The following is a 20,596-nucleotide window of genomic DNA, read 5'->3' as shown; positions in this document are numbered from 1 at the left end:
TTGGGAAAGAGGCCGCTGAAAGCTTATTTGACATTTTGTAATATTTGTGTTTAGTTACAAATATACATGTTGAGCACAGGTGGAGCCAGACAGATTAAACACTCTGACAGAGAACTGAACCTCGCAGATCTCCAAGAAAGACAGCCAATGGCCTCAGATCTTTATACACTTACAGAGCCCCCAACCAAGCTCTTTGTTTCAGCTGCAGTCTATTGTTCTTTTCACACACAGGAGTGCTTTGCCCTCTGGCTAGGAGGGGGATACTGTATGAAGATGAGTCGCCCCTTCCGACCTGGTTTCTTAGAACCAGGCAGAGGGCCTTCCCGGTGGTGGCGCCCGCCCTGTGGAACGCCCTCCTGTCTATCTGACTTTTAGAAGACAGCTGAAGGCAGCCCTGTTTAGGGAAGTTTTTAATGTTGAAGTTTTATTCTGTTTTTAATGTTCCGTTGAAAGCTGTCCAGAGTGGCTGGGGAAACCCAGCCAGATGGGTGGGGTACAAATTTTTATTATTATTATTATTATTATTATTGGGATACAGCAGTGTCGTGGGGTTTCAACACTCTTTCAGTTACTGCCTTGGGGCAACCCACACGGATAACCCTGTTCCCAGAAATTGTGTTCACAGAAGAAAAGCCTCTTTGTTTCTAATTGAATTCAAGTTGAGTTCTGCTAGAGCTGACTGAAGACCTTTTTAGTCCAGCATGCAAAATTCATCTTAGTATAGTTCTACCTTGAGAGCACACAGATGGGTGTTAACTGTGGGTTGGGTACAGCTCATGCATGTAAAGTATTTTGTAGAGATCACATGACATTATCAGCACCAAAGTGCCCTTTAATTCAGATTTACTCTTTTTTGGGGGGAAATCTGATAAGTTAAAACAACAACAACAGACAATTGCCAATATCTGAATGGTCCATTTGCATCATTAAGCCTCTGTCTGGAAGCACCCATCAAAATATTGCTCTAAGTTACCCAGAAGCTGCTTAGGCTGGCTGAGATAACACATGTTGGTCCTCCTCTGGGGCCTAGAAGTGATTTCTCCATAAAAAGAGGTCAAGCAAACTTGTGACCACCAGCCCGCAATGCATGAAGTTTAGTGGCATTCAGATTCCCTTTGGAAGATTCGGTGTCTGATGACTTTCCTCAGGGCTACTTTCATCTCTCTGTTCCTCAGGCTGTATATGATGGGGTTAAGTAGCGGTGTACCCAGAGTGTACACCATTGATAGCATCTGGTCCTGCTTTGGAGAAAAGCTGGAGCTTGGGCGCAGGTACATGAAGCTGCAGCAACCGTACTGCAGGGCCACCACAGCTAAGTGGGAGGAGCAAGTGGAGATGGTTTTTCGGCGACTGTCTGCAGAATGGATCCGCAGCACTGTAACAGCGATGAAAAGGTAAGAGGCGCAGATCAATATGAAGGGTACAGCGATGGCCGTTATCCCACTGAGGAACACCCCAGCCTCATCGAGCTTGGTCTTGTTACTGGTGAGCTTTGATACAGGTGGCACATCGCAGAAGAAGTGTTCAATTCCATGCTCGCCACAGAAGGGGAGGTGGAAGACCAGCCACACCAGAATGAATGAAATCAAGAAACCAATCAGCAGGGAGGCAGCCACTAGCTGAATGCACAGCTGCTGCGTCATGATGAGGGTATAGTACAAGGGTTTGCAAATGGCTACATAGCGGTCATATGCCATGATGGCCAGTAAGAAGCAGTCGGCACTGCCCAGTCCAATGAAGAAGAACATCTGAGCACAGCAACTTCTAAAAGTGATGGACTTCCTCTCCTGCAAGCTGGTCAGCAGCATCTGTGGGACTACAGCTGCTGTGTAGCAAAGCTCAACCACAGAGAGATTCCCCAGGAAGAAGTACATGGGAGTGTGTAGGTGAGGGTTGCCCCAGATAGCTACCATAATGAGGACGTTACCTGTGATTATGGCAGCATAGATCACACTGATGCCCAGGAAAAGTAAGATCTGACACTCTGGCTGGGTGGGGAAAGCCAACAGCATGAAGTCCAGCACTGCAGTGCAGTTCCCCTGGAGCATCCAACCGACTAGCTCCCGTTCTACAGAGTAATGAGGATGAAAAACAAGATAGCATCAGTGCTAATTAGAGAGCCTGGATGTATCTGATATTGAAAAATAGGCTCCAACAGGAAAGGAAACATACTACCTGGAAGAACATCAAGTCCACTGACTAATGAGAACATCAAGGCCAGGACTCAGGTGCTCATACCAGGCAAAAATGATTTCATTAATAAACTGTAATGGTCAGCTTTGTGTTTTGATTACAAGTCCTTTGATTATCAGAGCTTAATGGGAGCCCCAGTTTTATGCTTCAGTTTCTAGCCCTCAAAGTTTAGAGATAAACTGCAGTTCATTGCTAAATATTTATAATCCAGAATTTGAGTAAGAGGAAATAAATTAAATATAAATTATTTCTAAAAAATGTGTTTCATTTTTTGACAGATCACCCAAATTTACCCAAAGAATATTGACAAAGTTAGATACGTAACAGGATTACAAAAATGTTGGGAATAGGATTTGTGTTATGCTATTGAGCCAATTTAATGGGAAATACCATGGAACAAGGTGCATATGAAATCAATCTCAGCGAAGATTCAAGAATAAAGTAATATTTAGTCACTGGTAATTTTATCACACATTAACCCCAATCTGTCCCTGAAATGTTAGCATTGAAGAACCCCCCCCCCCCCCACACACACACACAAAGGAAAGCATTTTCTCTTATGGTGGCAGTCTTGCCCAGAGGCAAATGGTGTTCCTAGAAATCAATTTTATAACAAAACAAGATTTGATACCAATCCCTTCATTAGCATTACTGGTGGTATGGGATGGGCCAAGTGACGATGGTTTGGATGAAGAATTGATTTTGTACTTATAAGCTGACAATATGGTTATTGCAAGAAAAAAAGAGATATGTAGAAGGATTCAATAAGGAGTTGTAGCATAGTCAAATCTGGTTCATAGTGAAAGCTGAAAAACTAACTCAAAAAAATTTAAGATATACTAGGAGGACAAACAAAACAAGATCCCTTTTCAACTATGTTCACATGCCTCCTTTGAAATATGCTGCTATTTGGAATTCTTAATAACATTTCAGCTTTGAGTGAGAATATCACAAGACTTAGATGACAATACCATTATATATATATAGTTTAAAAATACTACTCTCTCAACACCAATTAGATTATTTTTTCCAAGGAATGTGAATAAAATGTCCTAAATTTATACTTTGTGTGTGTGAGTTACATTTTAATTCAACTGTATTGTTTTTCTTTATTTCTTTATCCTTGTGTGTTATTGGAATACGTGTTCTTGTTTAAATCATTAAAAATTCTTTTAAAAATCCTATTGCTTCTAGATTACTGTTATTGAGCTGAGGGTGGAAACAGATATTCGGCAGCAGTGCCCTGTTTGTGGGGTGGAGGAGCGGGGAAGGGGCTGCTCAACTCTTCTTCATACCCACAGATTCTGGCTCCTTTCCCTCACTTGCCTGGGGATCACATGTGAGCTCCTACTCTGTAGGAAGTGTTGCAATGGAAAGGTGATGAGTAGCAGAAGGATTTCAATTTATACCTTGCCCTTCAGTTCAAAGAATACACATGGATGGCATCAGGTCACATCCACACCAGACATTTAAAAGACTCTTACACCACTTTAACAGTATAGAATTCTGAGAACCCTCAGCACAAAGAGCATAAGAGTTTATATCTATGGGTTTCTTCAGTCCCAGGTACTAAGTCTTACTATCTGCAGGAAGCTTAGCCAACGGTGGTCAGGGATGATGAGAGCTTTAATCCAACAACAAATGGGGAGCAAAGGCTGAAGGACACGGCTTTAGGGAAACAGAATCCATGCCATAACGTTTGCATGTGAACATCCATAGAAGCCAGTCCATGGTTCTTGTGAAACAGTCAATTCCACCCCCTGAACTCTTTTCCCACTTTCCTGTGCAGGTTATGATTCATCTTTAGCAGTGTGCATTTGGCAGCAGGATCACACTGAATTACTGCCAAGTTCACAACTCACCACCACAGGACGCAGAACTGGGAAGGACAGTGCTGGTGTACTGGCTCCTTCTTTTCACTGCTAAAATGAGAAGCTTCTTGTGATGTGCTTTCTTTCAAGAGAGAGGCTAGGAGATTTTCCAATGCGCAGATATGTCCTCCTGCCTGTAAATCTTTGTAGATCTATGGATGAAGAAGTTTTCCTACTGCATCCTCCATGATATCCCCAAAGTGATCAAGTTTAATATATTTGCCTTGTGACACATGGGATCCAGCTAACCTACCTCCATGAAATACCCAAATGGTTTCCTTCTCCGTGTAGGGAACCGCTCTAAAATGGTTGTGTAGGTTACCAACTAAGCCATCAGATTTGTTTTTGGTTTTTGTTTTAAGTTATGACTTCCGTTTATATGAGTGCCTTATGTTGCTTGCAATTTCATGTAAAAAGTGATGTGCCTACTGTTTGAATTGGGAAGGATAATACATCTCCTAAGCATTATTACTCACCTGTGAACCAATATGGAATGACAAAGAGAATAAATTGCAGATTTGAGATATCAGTCTTCTTGATATGACATTAATTAAATACCATGCAAATTAAATAGAATTGTAGAATTGTAGAGCTGGAAGGGACTCCAGGGGCCGATGTTAGAATTCCTGCTCCATGACTGCAGTCATGGGATTGTTGTCTTTCACATGACGGTGTATGTTTTGACTGCACAGAGTGGGAAGTGATGGGGACAGATTGTTTGTGTTACTGTTCCGTGAAGTGGGACTATTGTCCTTTGTTCATTCTCTTTTGCTGTCTGATGCTAGAGAGAGAAGGAGCCATGTTGCAGTGCTCTGTGTGTATTTATATGTAAATAAAGTAGATTAGCCAAAATGCTGAGTTGCTGAGGTCTGTTACTCAAACTGCGAAGACTCTACGGATCCCTAAGTGTGCCAATGTCTGTTGGCATCGGTCGCTGTGATGTTCGGGCAGAAGAAAGCTTTTGAAGCTCCCGAACGATCAACCAGGAGGGAGGGAACATGCCAGTCAGACATGTGTCTCTGCCAGGGTCCTACTCGAGAGTAGGACGAGCTCCTGACAGTCCTTTAGTCTGACCCCCAGCTAAAGCATCAGTGACAGATGGCTATTCAATCTCTGCCTTAGAACCTCCAATGAAGGAGAGTCCACGTGGCGTGGTGTGGGTCCTCTGCGCCTGGAGCATGTATGCATGCACCGGGATGGGGTGGGGAGTGGAGGATGGCCATGCCAGCCCCAAGTCCTCACCACAGACCAAACCTCAGCAGCCTGAGCCAGAGACAAGGGAGACGAGGGGAGGGAGAAGGGGGCTCGAAGGGGCACCCCATTTGCAAAGGAGGAGGCCGCGAGAGCCTCTTGCCTCTCCTTGGTGGGTGGTGGTGGTGGCACCCACCGCATCCCTCTCTGTCAACTGCCCAAGGGTGGCGGGTGTGTGGACATCCCTTTGCCGGCCATGAGGAGAAAGAGGCACCCCTGCTGCTGCCCTAGCCCTGAATGCGCAGCCTGGGCATGGCTTGGCAACTGAGGGAGCCTGTCATGGGAGTGCCACGGGCCCCAACTACACCCCTGGAGTCCACAACCTCCTGAGGGAGACCGTTCCACTATTGAGCAGCTCATACATCAGAAAGTTCTTCCTGGTAGTCAGAATCTCCTTTCTTGTAACTTGAATGCATTGGTTCAAGTTCTACCTTCCAGAGCAGTAGAAAAGAAGTTTCCATCCAAGGTAGTCAAGAACTAATTGAGCAGTTGTTTTTATTATTATTGTGGTGCCTGTTGTTTCTATTTATTGATCACTTTCCCTCAAGGCTATGTAAAAATAGAACGGACCAACTAAAACACAGTGATGAAACAACACAAGAGTAACAGAAAATAATTTCAAACACTATGCAAAATGGTCACCTGTGGCAGAGACTTCCATCTAGGAAAGCTTGCCTAAACAAAAAAGTCTTCATTTCTGTAAAGTGCAGGTAGGAGAGACACCTGCTGAATCTCCGTGGGAATGCTGTCAACAGGCCTGTTCTGTGGTTTAAACTTTTAAGACGAACCAGCCATTTTTATCATTATTCAATTTTGTGATTAATTGCATTATATTTATCCTGTAAATCTTGCTGTACACCGCCAAATATTGTGTGTGCTGGTCAAAGCTATGACCTGAGGATCAGGGATAACATTAGGTCTACAAACATGCCCACATGTCAATAATAGCAATCCCACTGGCCTCTGGTAAAGTCCCAGTTCTAAAAACATTTGTTCTCAGTGTGGCTCCTCTCTTGAATCAGGCACCCATGGCAAGGACCCTGCTTACCCCACCCTAGTTCCAGCTCTGGTCCTAATCACCTTCTTTAGAGCCTGCTTGACATCCTTGTTCCTCAGGCTGTAGATGAGGGGGTTTAGCAGTGGAGTGACAAAAGTGTATATGAGAGCAAGATGGCGGTCGTCATCCTCTGACGAATCTGTCTTGGGACGCAGGTAGACAAGGCTGCAGCACCCATACTGTATGATCACCACTGTCAAGTGGGAGGAGCAGGTGGAGAAGGCCTGTTGCCGCCCAGTTGTTGAGCGGATCCGCAAGATGGCAGTCACAATGTAGATGTAGGAGATGCATATTATAATAAAGGGAATAGTCAGGACTGTGACAGCAACACTGTACAGCACAGTCTGGTGCACACGTGTGTCGGCACATGCCAGGCGCAACACAGGTGGCACGTCACACAGGAAATGGTTGATTTCGGGCTGGTGGCCACAGAAAGGCAAGGTGAAGATCAGCACTGTCAGCTCCAATGAAACCACAATACCAAGCATTAGTGAGCCAACCACGAGCCATGTGCATACCTGCCAGGTCATGATGAGGCTGTAGCGAAGTGGGTGGCAAATGGCAACGTAACGGTCATATGCCATGACGGCCAGCATGAAACAGTCCATGCCCCCTAGTGCCAGAAAGAAGAACATCTGTATGCCACAGCTTGCAACTGGAATTGGTCTGTGGGCATCTAAGATGCTGGACAGCAGTTGAGGCACTGTTACAGTGGTGTAACAGATCTCCAGAAAAGAGAGGTTGCCCAGGAAGAAATACATGGGGACGCGTAGGGAATGATCTGTGCAGGTCACCCAGATGATGGAGACATTGCCGAAGAGGATGATGAGGTAGAGCAGAAGGAAGAACGTGAAGAGAAGACCCTGGATCTCAGGAACGGTGGAGAATGCCCGGAAGATAAACTCATAGGCAATGGATTGGTTTCTCTGTTTTGCAAGTGCCAAGGACATCTCATCAGTCACTGTACAAAAGAAACAGTGGGTTAAACATCAATATGCTGTTCTCAGTTATTTCACTGGAATGTGTGGTACTCAAATTCTTGGCATGATTATCAACCTCAGATGTTTCACTTCTTTCTCCATACATCTATGTTACACTGTATTGTAAATGTGGCAATCATCACAAATGTAGGGTGTCTGAAGGACAATATCCTCCCATATGAACCTGCCCGGGCTCTAAGATCTTTGGAAGAGGCCTTCTTCCAGTCCCGTCATTCTCACAGACATGCTTGGTGAGGAGAAGAGAGAAGACCTTTTTTGCTGGCAGCTCCCAGACTTTGGAACTCCCTTCCTAGAGAAGTTAAACGGGCTCCCTCCTTGTTCTCCTTCCATCTGCAGGTGAAGAATATTCAATTCCAACACGTTTTGGGGGAAATGATTGTTTTTAAGGAAAGGGCTTTTAATAGTGTGGTGCTGTTGTTGTTTTTACTATCTGTGTTTTAACAATTTGTTCTTATACTGTTTTTATAGGATTATAGTTGAATTTCTTTTTAACTATTATACTTTATATGTACACCTTGAGTTCTAGGGAAAAGGCAGGTAATAATAAAAGTAACAACAACAACAATATAGAAGTGCCACTGCATGAATATGAAATAGATGCTTTGTAATTATTAGTATTATTTTAAACGTCATGTGATTAATCTGTGTTTCCCCCTCACAGCATACTTAATGCTTAAGTCATTATAATCACCACTTATTTCAGGAATACAGAACTTGTAGTTCTCCAGATATTCCTGGACTACAACTCCCATCATCCCTGATTGTTGGCCATGCTGGCTGGGGTTGATGGAAACTGGGGTACAACAACCCATGGAAAGCCACAGGTTCCTTATCCCTGCCTTATTTTATGTTAAATAATTTTATTCATATTATATTTTTTACAATTTGTAGCCAAAACCATTATGCATTAAGCATTCTTCCTTGTGAAGAAGAAAAAGAAAGCAAATGGCATAGAAAGGAAGAAAGAAAGAACATGACATGTGATTGGGGAGAGAGACAAAATAGCAAAAAAAAAAACCCTCTATAGTACTGTGAATAAATTAAGAGGGAAAATATCATCATTTACCTCAGGGCTGTCCAACCTCTCAGGCCAAGAGGGCTGCAACACAGAACCCATGGGCCACACACTGAATTAAATTTCCATAGTATACGGTAAATTAAAGTGTTCTCAATTTGAAACCATACTGGACCCTGCTTAGCTTAGCAAATATCCTGACAGTTTTATTGCTGCACCACTAGGAGGAGTTGTATTTCCCTTTTATGTAAGTTTAATCATTAAGATAGTTTGCCAGGTTTGCCCTAACCAGTCGGTTATGGCAGGAGGATTTTTATTTTTCCATTTTTGTATAATACACTGAATTGCTGTTGTTAGCGGTGTAGTAATCACCTGCAAACCCTACTTTGTTTTATAAGCAGGAATTGAGACCCTCAAGCTGAATGTAATAATATAGTCGATAATGTAGTAGAGTTACATCAAGACCTGTGTTCATGTTGCATTTCCTTTCATCTTCTTCCTATCTTGATAACTAATTTGTGCACAGGTCCCACCCACTGCCAACCAAACTCAGGTCAATAGACATCTCAACACACCCAGTATCGACCAGGACCCCCATCTCCTGGTGGCATTACTGAAGTGGCCAGCCTTCCTTTTTCATGAATGAGCAGCCTTACCCAGTCCTGGCAGCAACCCATTGCACTGGTCCCACTACGCAAGCCCACAAGTGAGAACCACAGGGAGAAATCAGGGCAGCCAGCAATCTCCCCTTAGTCTCACAAGTGAATAGTTTTGCTCGGTGTTTTCTCATAGTCAGACGATTTCCCCAGGAGCATGAGCTGTTCATTTTATATAGGCACCCTGCTACTACTGCGGTATCTGGGCTAAAAAAAAAGTAATTTGCAAAAAATGTGGGGGGGTTTGGTGGGGGGGCGAGTGTGATACAATTGTGATACAATTTTGGTGGGGGGACGACGAGTGTGATACAATTTTGGTTTTTTTGGTTTTTATGGAAGCCGCCCAGAGTGGCTGGGGAGGCCCAGCCAGATGGGCGGGGTATAAATAATAAATTTTATTATTATTATTATTATTATTATTATTATTATTATTATTATTATTATTGTGATTGGTCTGGAGAGAGTGGACTTAAGGCTCATTCACTCTTACCTTTATTCTGTGATGTCCATTTTTCCTGTGAATTCTTGGCACAGGTCTGAGAGGTTGTTGTTTTTTCCCCATCCTGTCACTTTCCCTGAGAAAAGCCACTGTTTATTGCTGAATCAGAACAAACATCTATCTGCAGAAAACTCAATTGCCATTCGTTTTGATTCAGCAGTAAACTGTGGGTTTTCCCACCCAGGGAAAGCAGTGGGATGAAATAAAAACCTCCCCAACCCACGCTCAGAATTCACAGGACAAACAGAAGTGTGAATGAGCCCAGAGAGAAGTCTTATTTATTCCCTCCATCTTCATTGTGGCTGCCCAGGTCATCCAGTGAAGCAAAAAAGCAAGAGATTCAGGATGGGTTGGGGTGGGGGAAGGACTTCATATAGCTTTTTTCAAACAAGGGGAATCACTACCGTTAGGTGTGCTAACGGTAAGGTCACCAACTAAAAAAGGATTCGACAAATTCGTGGAGGTCAAGGTGATCAGTGCCTGCTGCTTGTGATGGTGGCTAGATATGCTGTCTTCAGGATCAGAGGAGTGGGTCTCCCAATGCCAGCCACTGGGGGCACAATGGCAGGAGGTACTTCTGGGCTTCCCATAGGTGTTTGGTTGACCACTGTGGGAAAGAAGATGTTGGATGATGCCTTTGGTCTCATCCAGTAAGGGTCTTCTTATGTTCTTAAGGAAATTCCCTCACATTGCTGTTTTGGAAAGATTATCCATCTCTGCTGGTCTGCCCTTCATATTTCAGTCATGAGATGTGTACCTCATGCAAAGCACTAAAAAACAAACAAACCCAAGTGTAGGAACATAGGACTCTGCCTGATATTGTCCCTTCTTCCTCCACCACATGCTGGAGATGTGAGGGTTTGAACCGGAGACCTTCTGCATGCAAAGCAGATGTTCTACCACTGAGCTATGGCCCTTCTCCCACTGTCTATCTCTAGCTTCAGGTCTTCATCCATAATGCTGTTGGGGATATAAACTTGGTGCGAATGTTCAGAAGGTGAGTTGCCAGGCTACTGCTCATCTTCATCTTTTCCCTTTAATAAACTAGCCAGATGTGTAGCTCCACAACATTGCAGGAAGAGAACGTTGTTTCCAAAGCCTTGGAAAAATGAATGAACCAATGTAAGGGAGAGCCAGTGTTTGTGGAATGGACCCTTTCTCCACTGTGAAATGGACAAGTGCTATTGTGCTTTTAAAAAATGACAAAAGCAGTCTTGTGGTACTCTGAAGAGTAACAAAGGTATCATGACTAAGCTTCCATGGAGTACAGACCACTTCATCAGAGACATCCCATGTTATCCTGAGTTCATGAAACTTATGATAAATTTATTATCCTTTAAGGTGCCAAAAACTTCTTTGTCTCCCCCCCCCCCCCATGACGTACTAACACAGTTCTGAACAAGAGGGAGGTTCCTCATCTCTCAACTGCAGCTTTCTATTTCCCAATCCTCAGAGCTTTGGGGGCTGCATAGTCCATCTCTCCTGTAGTGAGAACCAGATGGGATGGTGGGCTCAAAACTGGGTTCAAACCCTTGCTCAGCCATGAATCTGACTTTGACACCAACATGGAAAGAACCTGTCTGTTACTGACTATACCTGTAACATAATCTCTTCTTACCTGGTTAGGTTTCCTCAGACTCACACAACCACAGTCAAAAGTCGGATGCGGTGCACCTGCTTGCAACGTCCTTTCTTGGGATTTTGGTACCAAACAGGAATGAGTTAAGTGCAGTCCCATTAAATATTAGTGTGCTGGAGGGACAGTATTATTCTTGCCCCACTCAGCTTTGTCCATTTTTAAATCCAGAATAGCAATGGTACTTAGCATGAATCTGATTTGTGTGCTAGGGTGGGAAGAGGTGTTTAAACCTTCTCCCTTCACTGAAATTACAGTGGAATCAAAGCAGCACCCTCTTCCATGTCCTGCCATTATCTAATTCTCAAGTCAATTAGGGTACTATTTATTTTTCTCTGAAAGAAGTGAATTATCCCCAGTAGGGTTGCCTGATATTTTTTGTTCATTGTTTTAGGAGAACATCAGCCTCCACTTCAGAATCCTACAGTTGGAAGTATTTTAAACAAACAAATAAACTCCCGAAGGCCAATAACTTATGATAAGCTCATTACAACCTTTCTGTCCCAACTTTCCCACAATGGAGGTAATAGGTAATTGTCGCAAACTGTGGACAGATCTCAGACAAGGTAGTCCATAATTAATTGAACAGTTATTTCTCTTCTTTTTTTTTATTTCATAAAATGTATACATAGCATAGAAAATCTCAAAGCTCAAAAAGAATAAAAGAATAAGATTGTTGATAAAAACATAAGGGAAAACTTTAAAACATTCAAAAGATTAAATCAGTGATAAACTAAAAACATTAAAAGATACATCAACTTCCTACATATCTGAGTAGGCTTATCTAAACCAAAATGTTTTTAGCAGGTGCTGAAAAGAGTACAGTGGTACCTCGGGTTACAGACGCTTCAGGTTACAGACTCTGCTAACCCAGAAATAGTACCTTGGGTTAAGAACTTTGCTTCAGGATGAGAACAGAAATCGCATGGCAGCGGTGCAACAGCAGTGGGAGGCCCCATTAGCTAAACTGGTACCTCAGGTTAAGAACAGTTTCAGGTTAAGAACAGATCTCCGGAACAAATTACGTTCTTAACCAGAGGTACCACTGTACAGTGATGGTGCCAGTCTAATGTCAATAGGCAGGGACTTCAGCATGTGGGTGATGCCACGCTGAAAGATTGATTTCTTACCAATGTGGAACAAATACCACGCAGCACCTGTAACAGTGCCAGTTCTGCAGATTGGAGAGGTTGAGTGGGCATATATGGGGTAAGGCAATCTTGCAGGTAAACTGGTCCCAAGTTCTTCAGGGCTTTATATACGAATAGTAACACCTTGAACTTGGCCCGGGAGCAAAATGGCAACCGGTGAAGATTTCGGAGCACGAGTGTTCTTTGCTGACAAGGTCTCACTCTGAAATGAAAGGCTGCAAATGCTGTGACCTTTCCTCATAGGGAAGTTATTCCACCTCCATTATCATTTTGGTCACCCGTTTCAGAACATTTTCCAACCTACAATATTATTTGAGGTGAAGTGACCAAACTGTAAAGAGCATTCTCAATGCTGTATACAGTCGTACCTCATGTTACGTTTGCTTCTGGTTGCGTGTTTTCAGGTTGTGTCCCGTGGCGACCCGGAAGTACTGGAAAGGGTTACTTTTCGGTTTCACCGCTCGCACATGCTCACAAAATGACATCACACGCATGTGCAGAAGTGGCGAATAGCGACCCGTGTGTGCCCAGACGCGGGTTGCGTTCTTGTCAGGTTGTGCACAGGCCTCCAGAATGGATCCCATTCGCAACCAGAGGTACCACTGTAATGGCATTATGATCCTGGCAATTTTAATTTCAATTCCTTTCCAAATGACCCTTTGCATGGAATTTGCTCATCTTATTTATTGTGTAAGAACAGCTGGGAGCAGTCATTATATATATATATGTAATTAAATTTTCTGTTTTGCAATTTAGAATACTCATTTAAACATCCCTTCTCTTTCCATTGTTCATTTTGCATATCATAAATCCCTGTATATTTTATACAAATTAAACCATTCAGTATTCCATTAATACACACATCAAAACTTATTTACACTGTTGAATTTATCTCAATGCTGCCAATGTTTTCAAGTGTACACTCTGAACGTATGTTCTTCTTGTTCTCTTATTCTATAGGTTAAGTCCACAAGCTGCGCATATTCCATCAGCTTAAGTTGCCATTCTTTAGTTTGGACCTCGCTCGTTTTCCCTTCGTTGCATAACCACATTCTGCCTCCTGTTTCTTAGACATGGTAGATGGTTCTATGGAATGTTTGGAACTGGATTTCCCATATGAATAGGAATCAGACCTGAGAGTCATTAGTTCCCGCCATGGCCTTCTTTAGAGCCTGTTTGACATCCTTGTTCCTCAGGCTGTAGATGAGGGGGTTTAGCAGTGGAGTGACAAAAGTGTATATGAGAGCAAGATGGCGATCGTCATCTTCTGACGAATCTGTCTTGGGACGCAGGTAGACAAGGCTGCAGCACCCATACTGTATGATCACCACTGTCAAGTGGGAGGAGCAGGTGGAGAAGGCCTGTTGCCGCCCAGTTGTTGAGTGGATCCGCAAGATGGCAGTCACAATGTAGATGTAGGAGATGCATATTAGAATGAAGGGAATAGTTAGGACCATGACACCAACACTGTACAGCACAGTCTGGTGCACACGGGTGTCGGCACATGCCAGGCGCAACACAGGTGGCACGTCACACAGGAAATGGTTGATTTCGGGTTGGTGGCCACAGAAAGGCAAGGTGAAGATCAGCACTGTCAGCTCCAATGACAACACAAGTGCAAGGATCAGTGAGCCAACCACGAGCCATGTGCATACCTCCCAGGTCATGATGAGGCTGTAGCGAAGTGGGTGGCAAATGGCAACGTAACGGTCATATGCCATGACAGCCAGCAGGAAACAGTCTGTGCTGCCAAGTGCTACAAAGAAGAACATCTGTATGCCGCAGCTTGCAAATGGGATTGGTCTGTGGGCATCTAAGATGCTGGACAGCAGTTGAGGCACTGTTACAGTGGTGTAACAGATCTCCAGAAAAGAGAGGTTGCCCAGGAAGAAATACATGGGGACGCGTAGGGAATGATCTGTGCAGGCCACCCAGATGATGGAGACATTGCCAAAGAGGATGGTGAGGTAGAGCAGAAGGAAGAACGTGAAGAGGAGAGCCTGGATTTCAGGAATGGCGGAGAATGCCCGGAAGATAAACTCATAGGCAATGGATTGGTTGCTCTGGTTTGCAAGTGCCAAGTGCATCGCATCAGTTACTGTACAAAAGAAACAGTGGGTTAAACATCAATACATAATTCATAGTTATCTCACTGGAGCATATGGGATTCAAATACGGTACCTGGAAACTTGATTATCAGCCTCAGACTTTTCACTCCCATGCATCTAATTTACCACGTAAATATTGTGGTCGCCATGAATACAGACTGAATTGGTTTTAGATCCTATACAATACCTCCCATGCAAATGTCAGTGAATCATTATGAAATATTACTAATAATTATAAAATATTTTTTGAAAAACAGCATGCAACTTTCTAATCTGTTCAAAACTTTACTTACAGAATTTAACTCCAAACAACGTAAAACAAATAAAGTTACATTCACCTAGTAGCATAATTTCCCAGCATGAGGCATAATAATTTAGATTACAAATATATTGTATTCAGAGCTAAAATCAAAACTCAGTGTCTTCTCCATTGCAGCCTCTTTTAGGCTCAGGCTTTGTGCTCACACAGATTAACACATCCATTCTCTTCCGTGGTTGCCTTGCAGATTAGCATATGTGTAGACCTGTAATACTATCTCTTTCATGTGACTGTGAGCTAAAAACCTTGTGAATGAGCTACAAAGGTACAGTCCCATTAATGATTAATCCGGTAAGCTGTTTTCAATGGAAATTTTCAGTCATGTCACATACTGGCACATTATATATTTATTTCCCATTTCAATATACATTAAACAATTAGGTAAAGGTAAAAAGCTAAAGGTAAAGGACCCCTGGACGGTAAAGTCCAGTCAAAGGCAACTATGGGGTGTGGCGCTCATCTCGCTTTCAGGCCAAGGGAGCCAGCGTTTGTCCTCCACAGACAGCTTTCTGGGTCATGTGGCCAGCATGATTAAACCGCTTCTGGAGCAACGGGACACCATGACAGAAACCAGAGTGCATGCAAACGCCGTTTACCTTTCTGGCGCAGCAGTACCTATTTATTTACTTTCACTGGTGTGCTTTCAAAATGCAAGGTTGGCAGAAGCTGGAACAGAGCAACAGGAGCTCACCCCATTGTGGGGATTCGAATCGCCAACCTTCTGACTGGCAAGCCCAAGAGGCTCAGTGGTTTAGGCCACAGCGCCACCCGCGTCCCCTTAAACAATTATACTTAACAAGCTGTGCATGCCTCACTGCCCGTGCCACATAAAATAGCCTGCTGGCCTCAGGTGCAGTGACAGACACTGTTCCTTTGCTGGTGTTGAATTAAGATTCGGCTGCCAGTCCAGCATAATTGATATAGGTGGGGTTGGGGGAGAGCAGCTAGGCCAGGGAGAGGGACTGGAAATGGAAAAGTGGTGAGCGCAAAAGGGCAACCTACACTTTGCCCTTAAGTAAATAGGTGATTGGCCACTGTGGGAAGCAGGATGATGAATTATCCCTTTGGTCCAGTCCAGCAGGGCTTGTCCCCCCTCATGTTGCTGCTTTTTAAAGAGTATCTCTCACTGCTGGTCTGACCTTAATGCTTCAGTTGTGAAAATATTGGGTTCCCTGTTTTCATAAAGTTGAAGGTGGAACGAAAGAGGAATTGCTGCTCATGTACATATACACTTATCCAGCTTTTACCTCAGGCAAGCAAGTTTCAAAAACTTGCCAAGTCTGTTTGGCACAACAATGGCACAAAGGAAATGTGTGGACACTGAGAACTGAAAGCCTCTCTCAAAGCACTTCAGATCTTCAGATCTTCACTCACTGTCAGGTATAAGGTTACTAGATGACATTGGGAGAGAGAGGAGGTATATTATCTCTTCGGAGGAATCGTGGAATAAACATAAATAAATAAAATTAATGCACTTTAAGCAGGGACAAGATAAATCCAGATGCAGCTTTCCACCCACAGAACATAAAGGATTTCCACAAGATTGTTGCGAGAGTAAAATGGAGAGGAAGAGAGAACCCTGCATGCTGATAAAATGTTATTAATTAATAAATACATAGTACTTCACTGAGATCTGCATCACTAATGCAAAGCTGCATTAGCAAGCATGCTCAATTGCATTACAACCCCACCCCCACCCCATCTTTTCAGTCCGCAGGAACAATCAGTGAGTATCAGCATAGTGAGAGAGCGGACCATTGTGTGCAAAAACACTTGCCTTTCTGGTTCCAGAAAAAGCCCATTTGGCCCAACATTCAGTTTCCATCAGTAACCAACCAGATACCTTGGAGAGCTCACAAGCAGGGCATGAAGATAATGGATAGCCTTTGTTACTTATCCCCAGCATCCTCCCTATCCATGGCACAATTGAATAAATGATTTTTCATGAGTATTCTGTCAAGCAGGGATGGAGAGTAGCCTGTGGCTCTTTAGATAACTTTGACTGCCTGCTGGTTGGCGCTGAGGGAAGTTCAAGTCTAACAATATCTGGAGGGTCGCTGGTTCCCATCCCTTTGGCAAAGGATAAGAAGTGGATTAGGCATGATTTGATTGATTGCATGTAACCCGTTTAAGAATAACATGGAAACAACTGGCTATATTACTGGCTATGCCTGCAAGGGGCTCTTCTTACCTTGCTAAGTTTCTTCAGACTCACAGGATGACCGTCAAAAGTGAGTGCTCCTTCTGGCGATCTCCTTTGGCTGAGATATTGGTTCCCCAAAAGGAAGGCAAGTATTAACAAGCAAGTGATATGTCCAGCGTTATTTTCACCCCACTCAACTCTGTCACCATTTCTTCTGCAGTATAGCAGTGGATCTTAGGGTATTCTGGTTTATTTGCTAGGGTGGAAAGATATACAGAGACCTTCTCCCACCACTGAAATATCAACAGAATCAAAGCAACATCAACCATCCATGCATTGCCACCACCTAATCCTCCAGATTATCACTTAGCTTTTTTCCAGAAGAAGCGAATTATCCCCAGTAGAGTTGTTAAGTATCTGTTGGTTTTTGTTTAGAGGGAACATCACCCTCTTCTTCAGAATTTCTCTGTTACAAATATATTTACTGTATCAAACAAACCCCAAAGGTCAATGAACTCATGATAAACACATTACAGTCTTCCTGTCCCAAACAGTACCTATTCACTATGGAGGCAATATCTAATTGTCACAAACTTTGGACTGATCCAAGCCAAAGTATTCAATGACCAGTTTTTTGGTAGTAGACCTAATGCTTGTAAACTTCCCTGCTGACAATGACACCATCTTGAATATTTTCTAGCGTGCTCTATTCCCCCAACAATATATAGATAATAGTAAATTTGGGAAGCTAAAAACTACATTATCTTTGCACTTTCCCCACAGTCATGCCACAAAAAGTGCATCTTATAGATTCAGCACAATACATATAAGGAATCAACATCTGGAAGTGGAGTGGGAATAGCGATAGAGATCATGGTATCACAATAAAAGAATTATAACAATGAACTACATTTCCCAGCCATCTGCTCACCACTAGAGGTTGCCTATAAATAGTAAGAAATTTCCTCAGTATATGTTCCTGTGCTGTTCCATTGGTATTATAATGTCAGATCCACAAGATACATTTAAAGCACAACAAACTCACATTTAAATCCCCTCACAGAGCTATAATTTCCAGCACACTCAACAAATTACAGTTCCCATGATTCTTTGGGGGAAGTCAAGTGATTTAAATGTGTGTTGGATGTACTTTAAATGTATGGTGTGGATCTGTCTATAGTTTCAAGGTGGAAATAAAAGGAGTAAACCTTGTACGAAGCCACACTATCTTTAGGCACAGGTGAAAAATGAATTTAAAAGTCAGAGGGAAATAAACAACTATGATTTCTAAACCTGCAACCACCAACCAGAATCTGCATACCTTTTATCCTTCTTTTGCAAACTGTGAGTTTTTCTGAATGGAAAAACATTAAAAGAAAGATAGGGGAAAGCCATGGGAAATAGCAATGCTCAACAATACAGCATTATATTAAGTGCTCTGTGAAACTTGCATTTTGATTCCACTTCCAGCATGGGCATACCTCAGGCATAGGCAAACTCGGCCCTCCAGATGTTTTGGAACTACAACTCCCATCATCCCTAGCTAATAGGACCAGTGGTCAGGGATGATGGGAGTTGTAGCCCCAAAACATCTGGAGGGCCGAGTTTGCCTGTGTCTGGTGTAGCTCAACAACTTTTCTGGATCCCCTAAAAAAAGCCCCCACCCCTAACAAAATCCTGGCTATGTCCATGACTTCCAGCACCAAAGGACTCTGCTGTTGAAGTAACCCCAATTCCATTGCACCAGTTTCTTGGAGCATTGGTGAACCACATCCCACTGCGTGGAATGTACCTCCCAACAAGAAATGGGAGATCATCCACACAAGAGATCCCATAAAAATTTATGGGGTTTGATAATGCTTTTGTCAAAGGTTAGAAAGGTTCCATGTTTGAAGGCAGGCAGGAGATACTGTATATTTTCCTTGATTTTTATGTATCTTTCTACATAAAAATAATTGCATTTGTCTTTTGTAGTAATCTGTCCACCACTTTGGTGGACTCCCTGAGTGAGTGCTTGAGGGCCCTGCTCTTGCCACTTACCATCTGGCCTGGGGCGGGGCCTGGGGCCTCATAAGGACTGCGTGCGGCTTGCGGCCTGCTGCCCAGGAAGACTCCCTGAGTGAGTGCTTGAGGGCCCTGCTCCTTCCTGCCACTTACCATCTGGCCCAGGGCGGGGCCTGACAGGCCTCACCAGGACAGTTGTTACTGCCGGAGAGGCACAGAGTGTTTTTAAAATGTGTTTTTTTGGTTTGTTTTTTAATTCTTTGGATTTTTTGTATGTGCGGGGTGGGGGTGGGATGGATGTTGGTTGGGCTTGGGGAAATTATTATTATTATTTTATTTTGATGTTTTTGTAATTTTTACATTTTTCGTTTGTATTGTTTTATTGGTTTTGGTTGTTTGTTTAAGGTGTTATTTTGTTTTTAGGGGGAGGGTTCAGGGCTGCCGGGGAGTGGGCCCCAGCCCATAAAATGGCTGGGGCATGTTCCACAGGGCAGGATGCACTGGGACAACCGATCTCAGTGATCACGGGTAGGAGGAGGAGTTACGCTAAGACCAGACCCTATCATTACAGAGGAGGCAGGTTTAGTCGTTGTCTGAGGACTATCCCTGCCTCCGGGTCTGGTCCTGACCGGATGGATACTAGAATCAGCAAGGGATACCCACATGACCTGAAGGTGCTGCTGTGCAATGCCAGGTCAATGATTCATAAGACCACTGCCATCCATGACTTGATCATGGATGGAGGATTTGACCTGGCATGTATAACAGAGACCTGGTTGGATGAAGCAGATGGGCCTGTCCTTGCCGCTGCTTGTCCACCAGGTTTCTCTTACGCACAGCAACCCAGGTCATGTGGGCGGGGAGGGGGGGTTGCAGTGATTTTTAGGAAGTCATTAGTTTGCACCAGGCGTCCTGTTGGGAAGACCCAGTTTTCTGAGTGCATGTTCTGGAAGTTGGGCAATAGGGGCAGTACAGGATTCCTTTTGGTGTACCGACCTCCCCGCTGCACCAAGGATTCCCTGCCCGAGCTGCTTCAGGTCGTGGCGGATGTTCTCCTGGAGACACCTAGCTTGGTCGTCCTAGGGGATTTTAACATCCATGCCGACACGACCTTACAAGGGGCCGCTCGGGACTTCGTGGAAAGCATGGCCTCCATGGGGCTGTCCCTGAATAAGTCTGGCCCAACCCATAGCCGTGGACATGCCTTGGACCTGGTGTTTACCTCTATGGATGTTGGTGATCTGACACTAAGTAAAAGCGAAACGAAAGAAGTGCCATGGTCAGATCACTTCCTGGTGCAACTGGACTTCTCTGCGACCCATCCCCTCTGCAGGGAGGTGGGACCAATTCGGATGGTCCGCCCCCGCCACTTAATGGATCCAAATGGTTTCCAGAGAGTGGTAGGGGATGCTTTATCCCATGTTGATGGCCTTTCAGCTGATTCCCTGGTGGCCCGCTGGAATGTGGAGTTAACCAGGGCTATTGACTGTTTGGCTCCGAAGCGCCCTCTCCGATTGCATGGAGCCCGGACAGCCCCGTGGTTTTCCACGGATCTGAGGGCAATGAAACAATCGTTGAGACGGCTAGAGCGCCGGTGGCGGAGAACTCATTCCGAATCTGACCGGACACAGGTTAGAGCTCAACGTCGAGCCTACCAAGTGGCGATAGCGACGGCGAAGAAGAATTTCTTCA

At 43.9% G+C, this 20,596-nt stretch overlaps 3 protein-coding genes across 3 annotated transcripts; all 3 read right to left on the bottom strand.

Moving 5' to 3' along the window:
* Positions 1-1,094: 1,094 nt before the first annotated feature.
* LOC114584175 (olfactory receptor 10W1-like) lies at positions 1,095-2,048 on the bottom strand. Its single transcript, XM_028705769.2, has one exon. The coding sequence runs from the start codon at positions 2,046-2,048 to the stop codon at positions 1,095-1,097; it is 954 nt and encodes a 317-aa protein (XP_028561602.2).
* A 4,311-nt stretch (positions 2,049-6,359) lies between these two features.
* LOC144328005 (olfactory receptor 10Q1-like) lies at positions 6,360-7,322 on the bottom strand. Its single transcript, XM_077930433.1, has one exon. It carries the CDS (start codon positions 7,320-7,322, stop codon positions 6,360-6,362), a length of 963 nt encoding a protein of 320 aa, XP_077786559.1.
* A 5,652-nt stretch (positions 7,323-12,974) lies between these two features.
* Positions 12,975-14,424, bottom strand: LOC114584169 (olfactory receptor 10Q1-like). Its single transcript, XM_077928291.1, has one exon. It carries the CDS (start codon positions 14,415-14,417, stop codon positions 13,458-13,460), a length of 960 nt encoding a protein of 319 aa, XP_077784417.1. The 5' UTR covers positions 14,418-14,424; the 3' UTR covers positions 12,975-13,457.
* Between the last annotated feature and the right edge of the window lie 6,172 nt (positions 14,425-20,596).

Source organism: Podarcis muralis, chromosome 1 (genome assembly GCF_964188315.1).
Source record: "Podarcis muralis chromosome 1, rPodMur119.hap1.1, whole genome shotgun sequence".
Classification (NCBI taxonomy): Eukaryota; Metazoa; Chordata; class Lepidosauria; order Squamata; family Lacertidae; genus Podarcis; species Podarcis muralis.
Note: the sequence above shows the minus strand (reverse complement) of the source record. Positions and strands in the feature narration are given on the sequence as shown.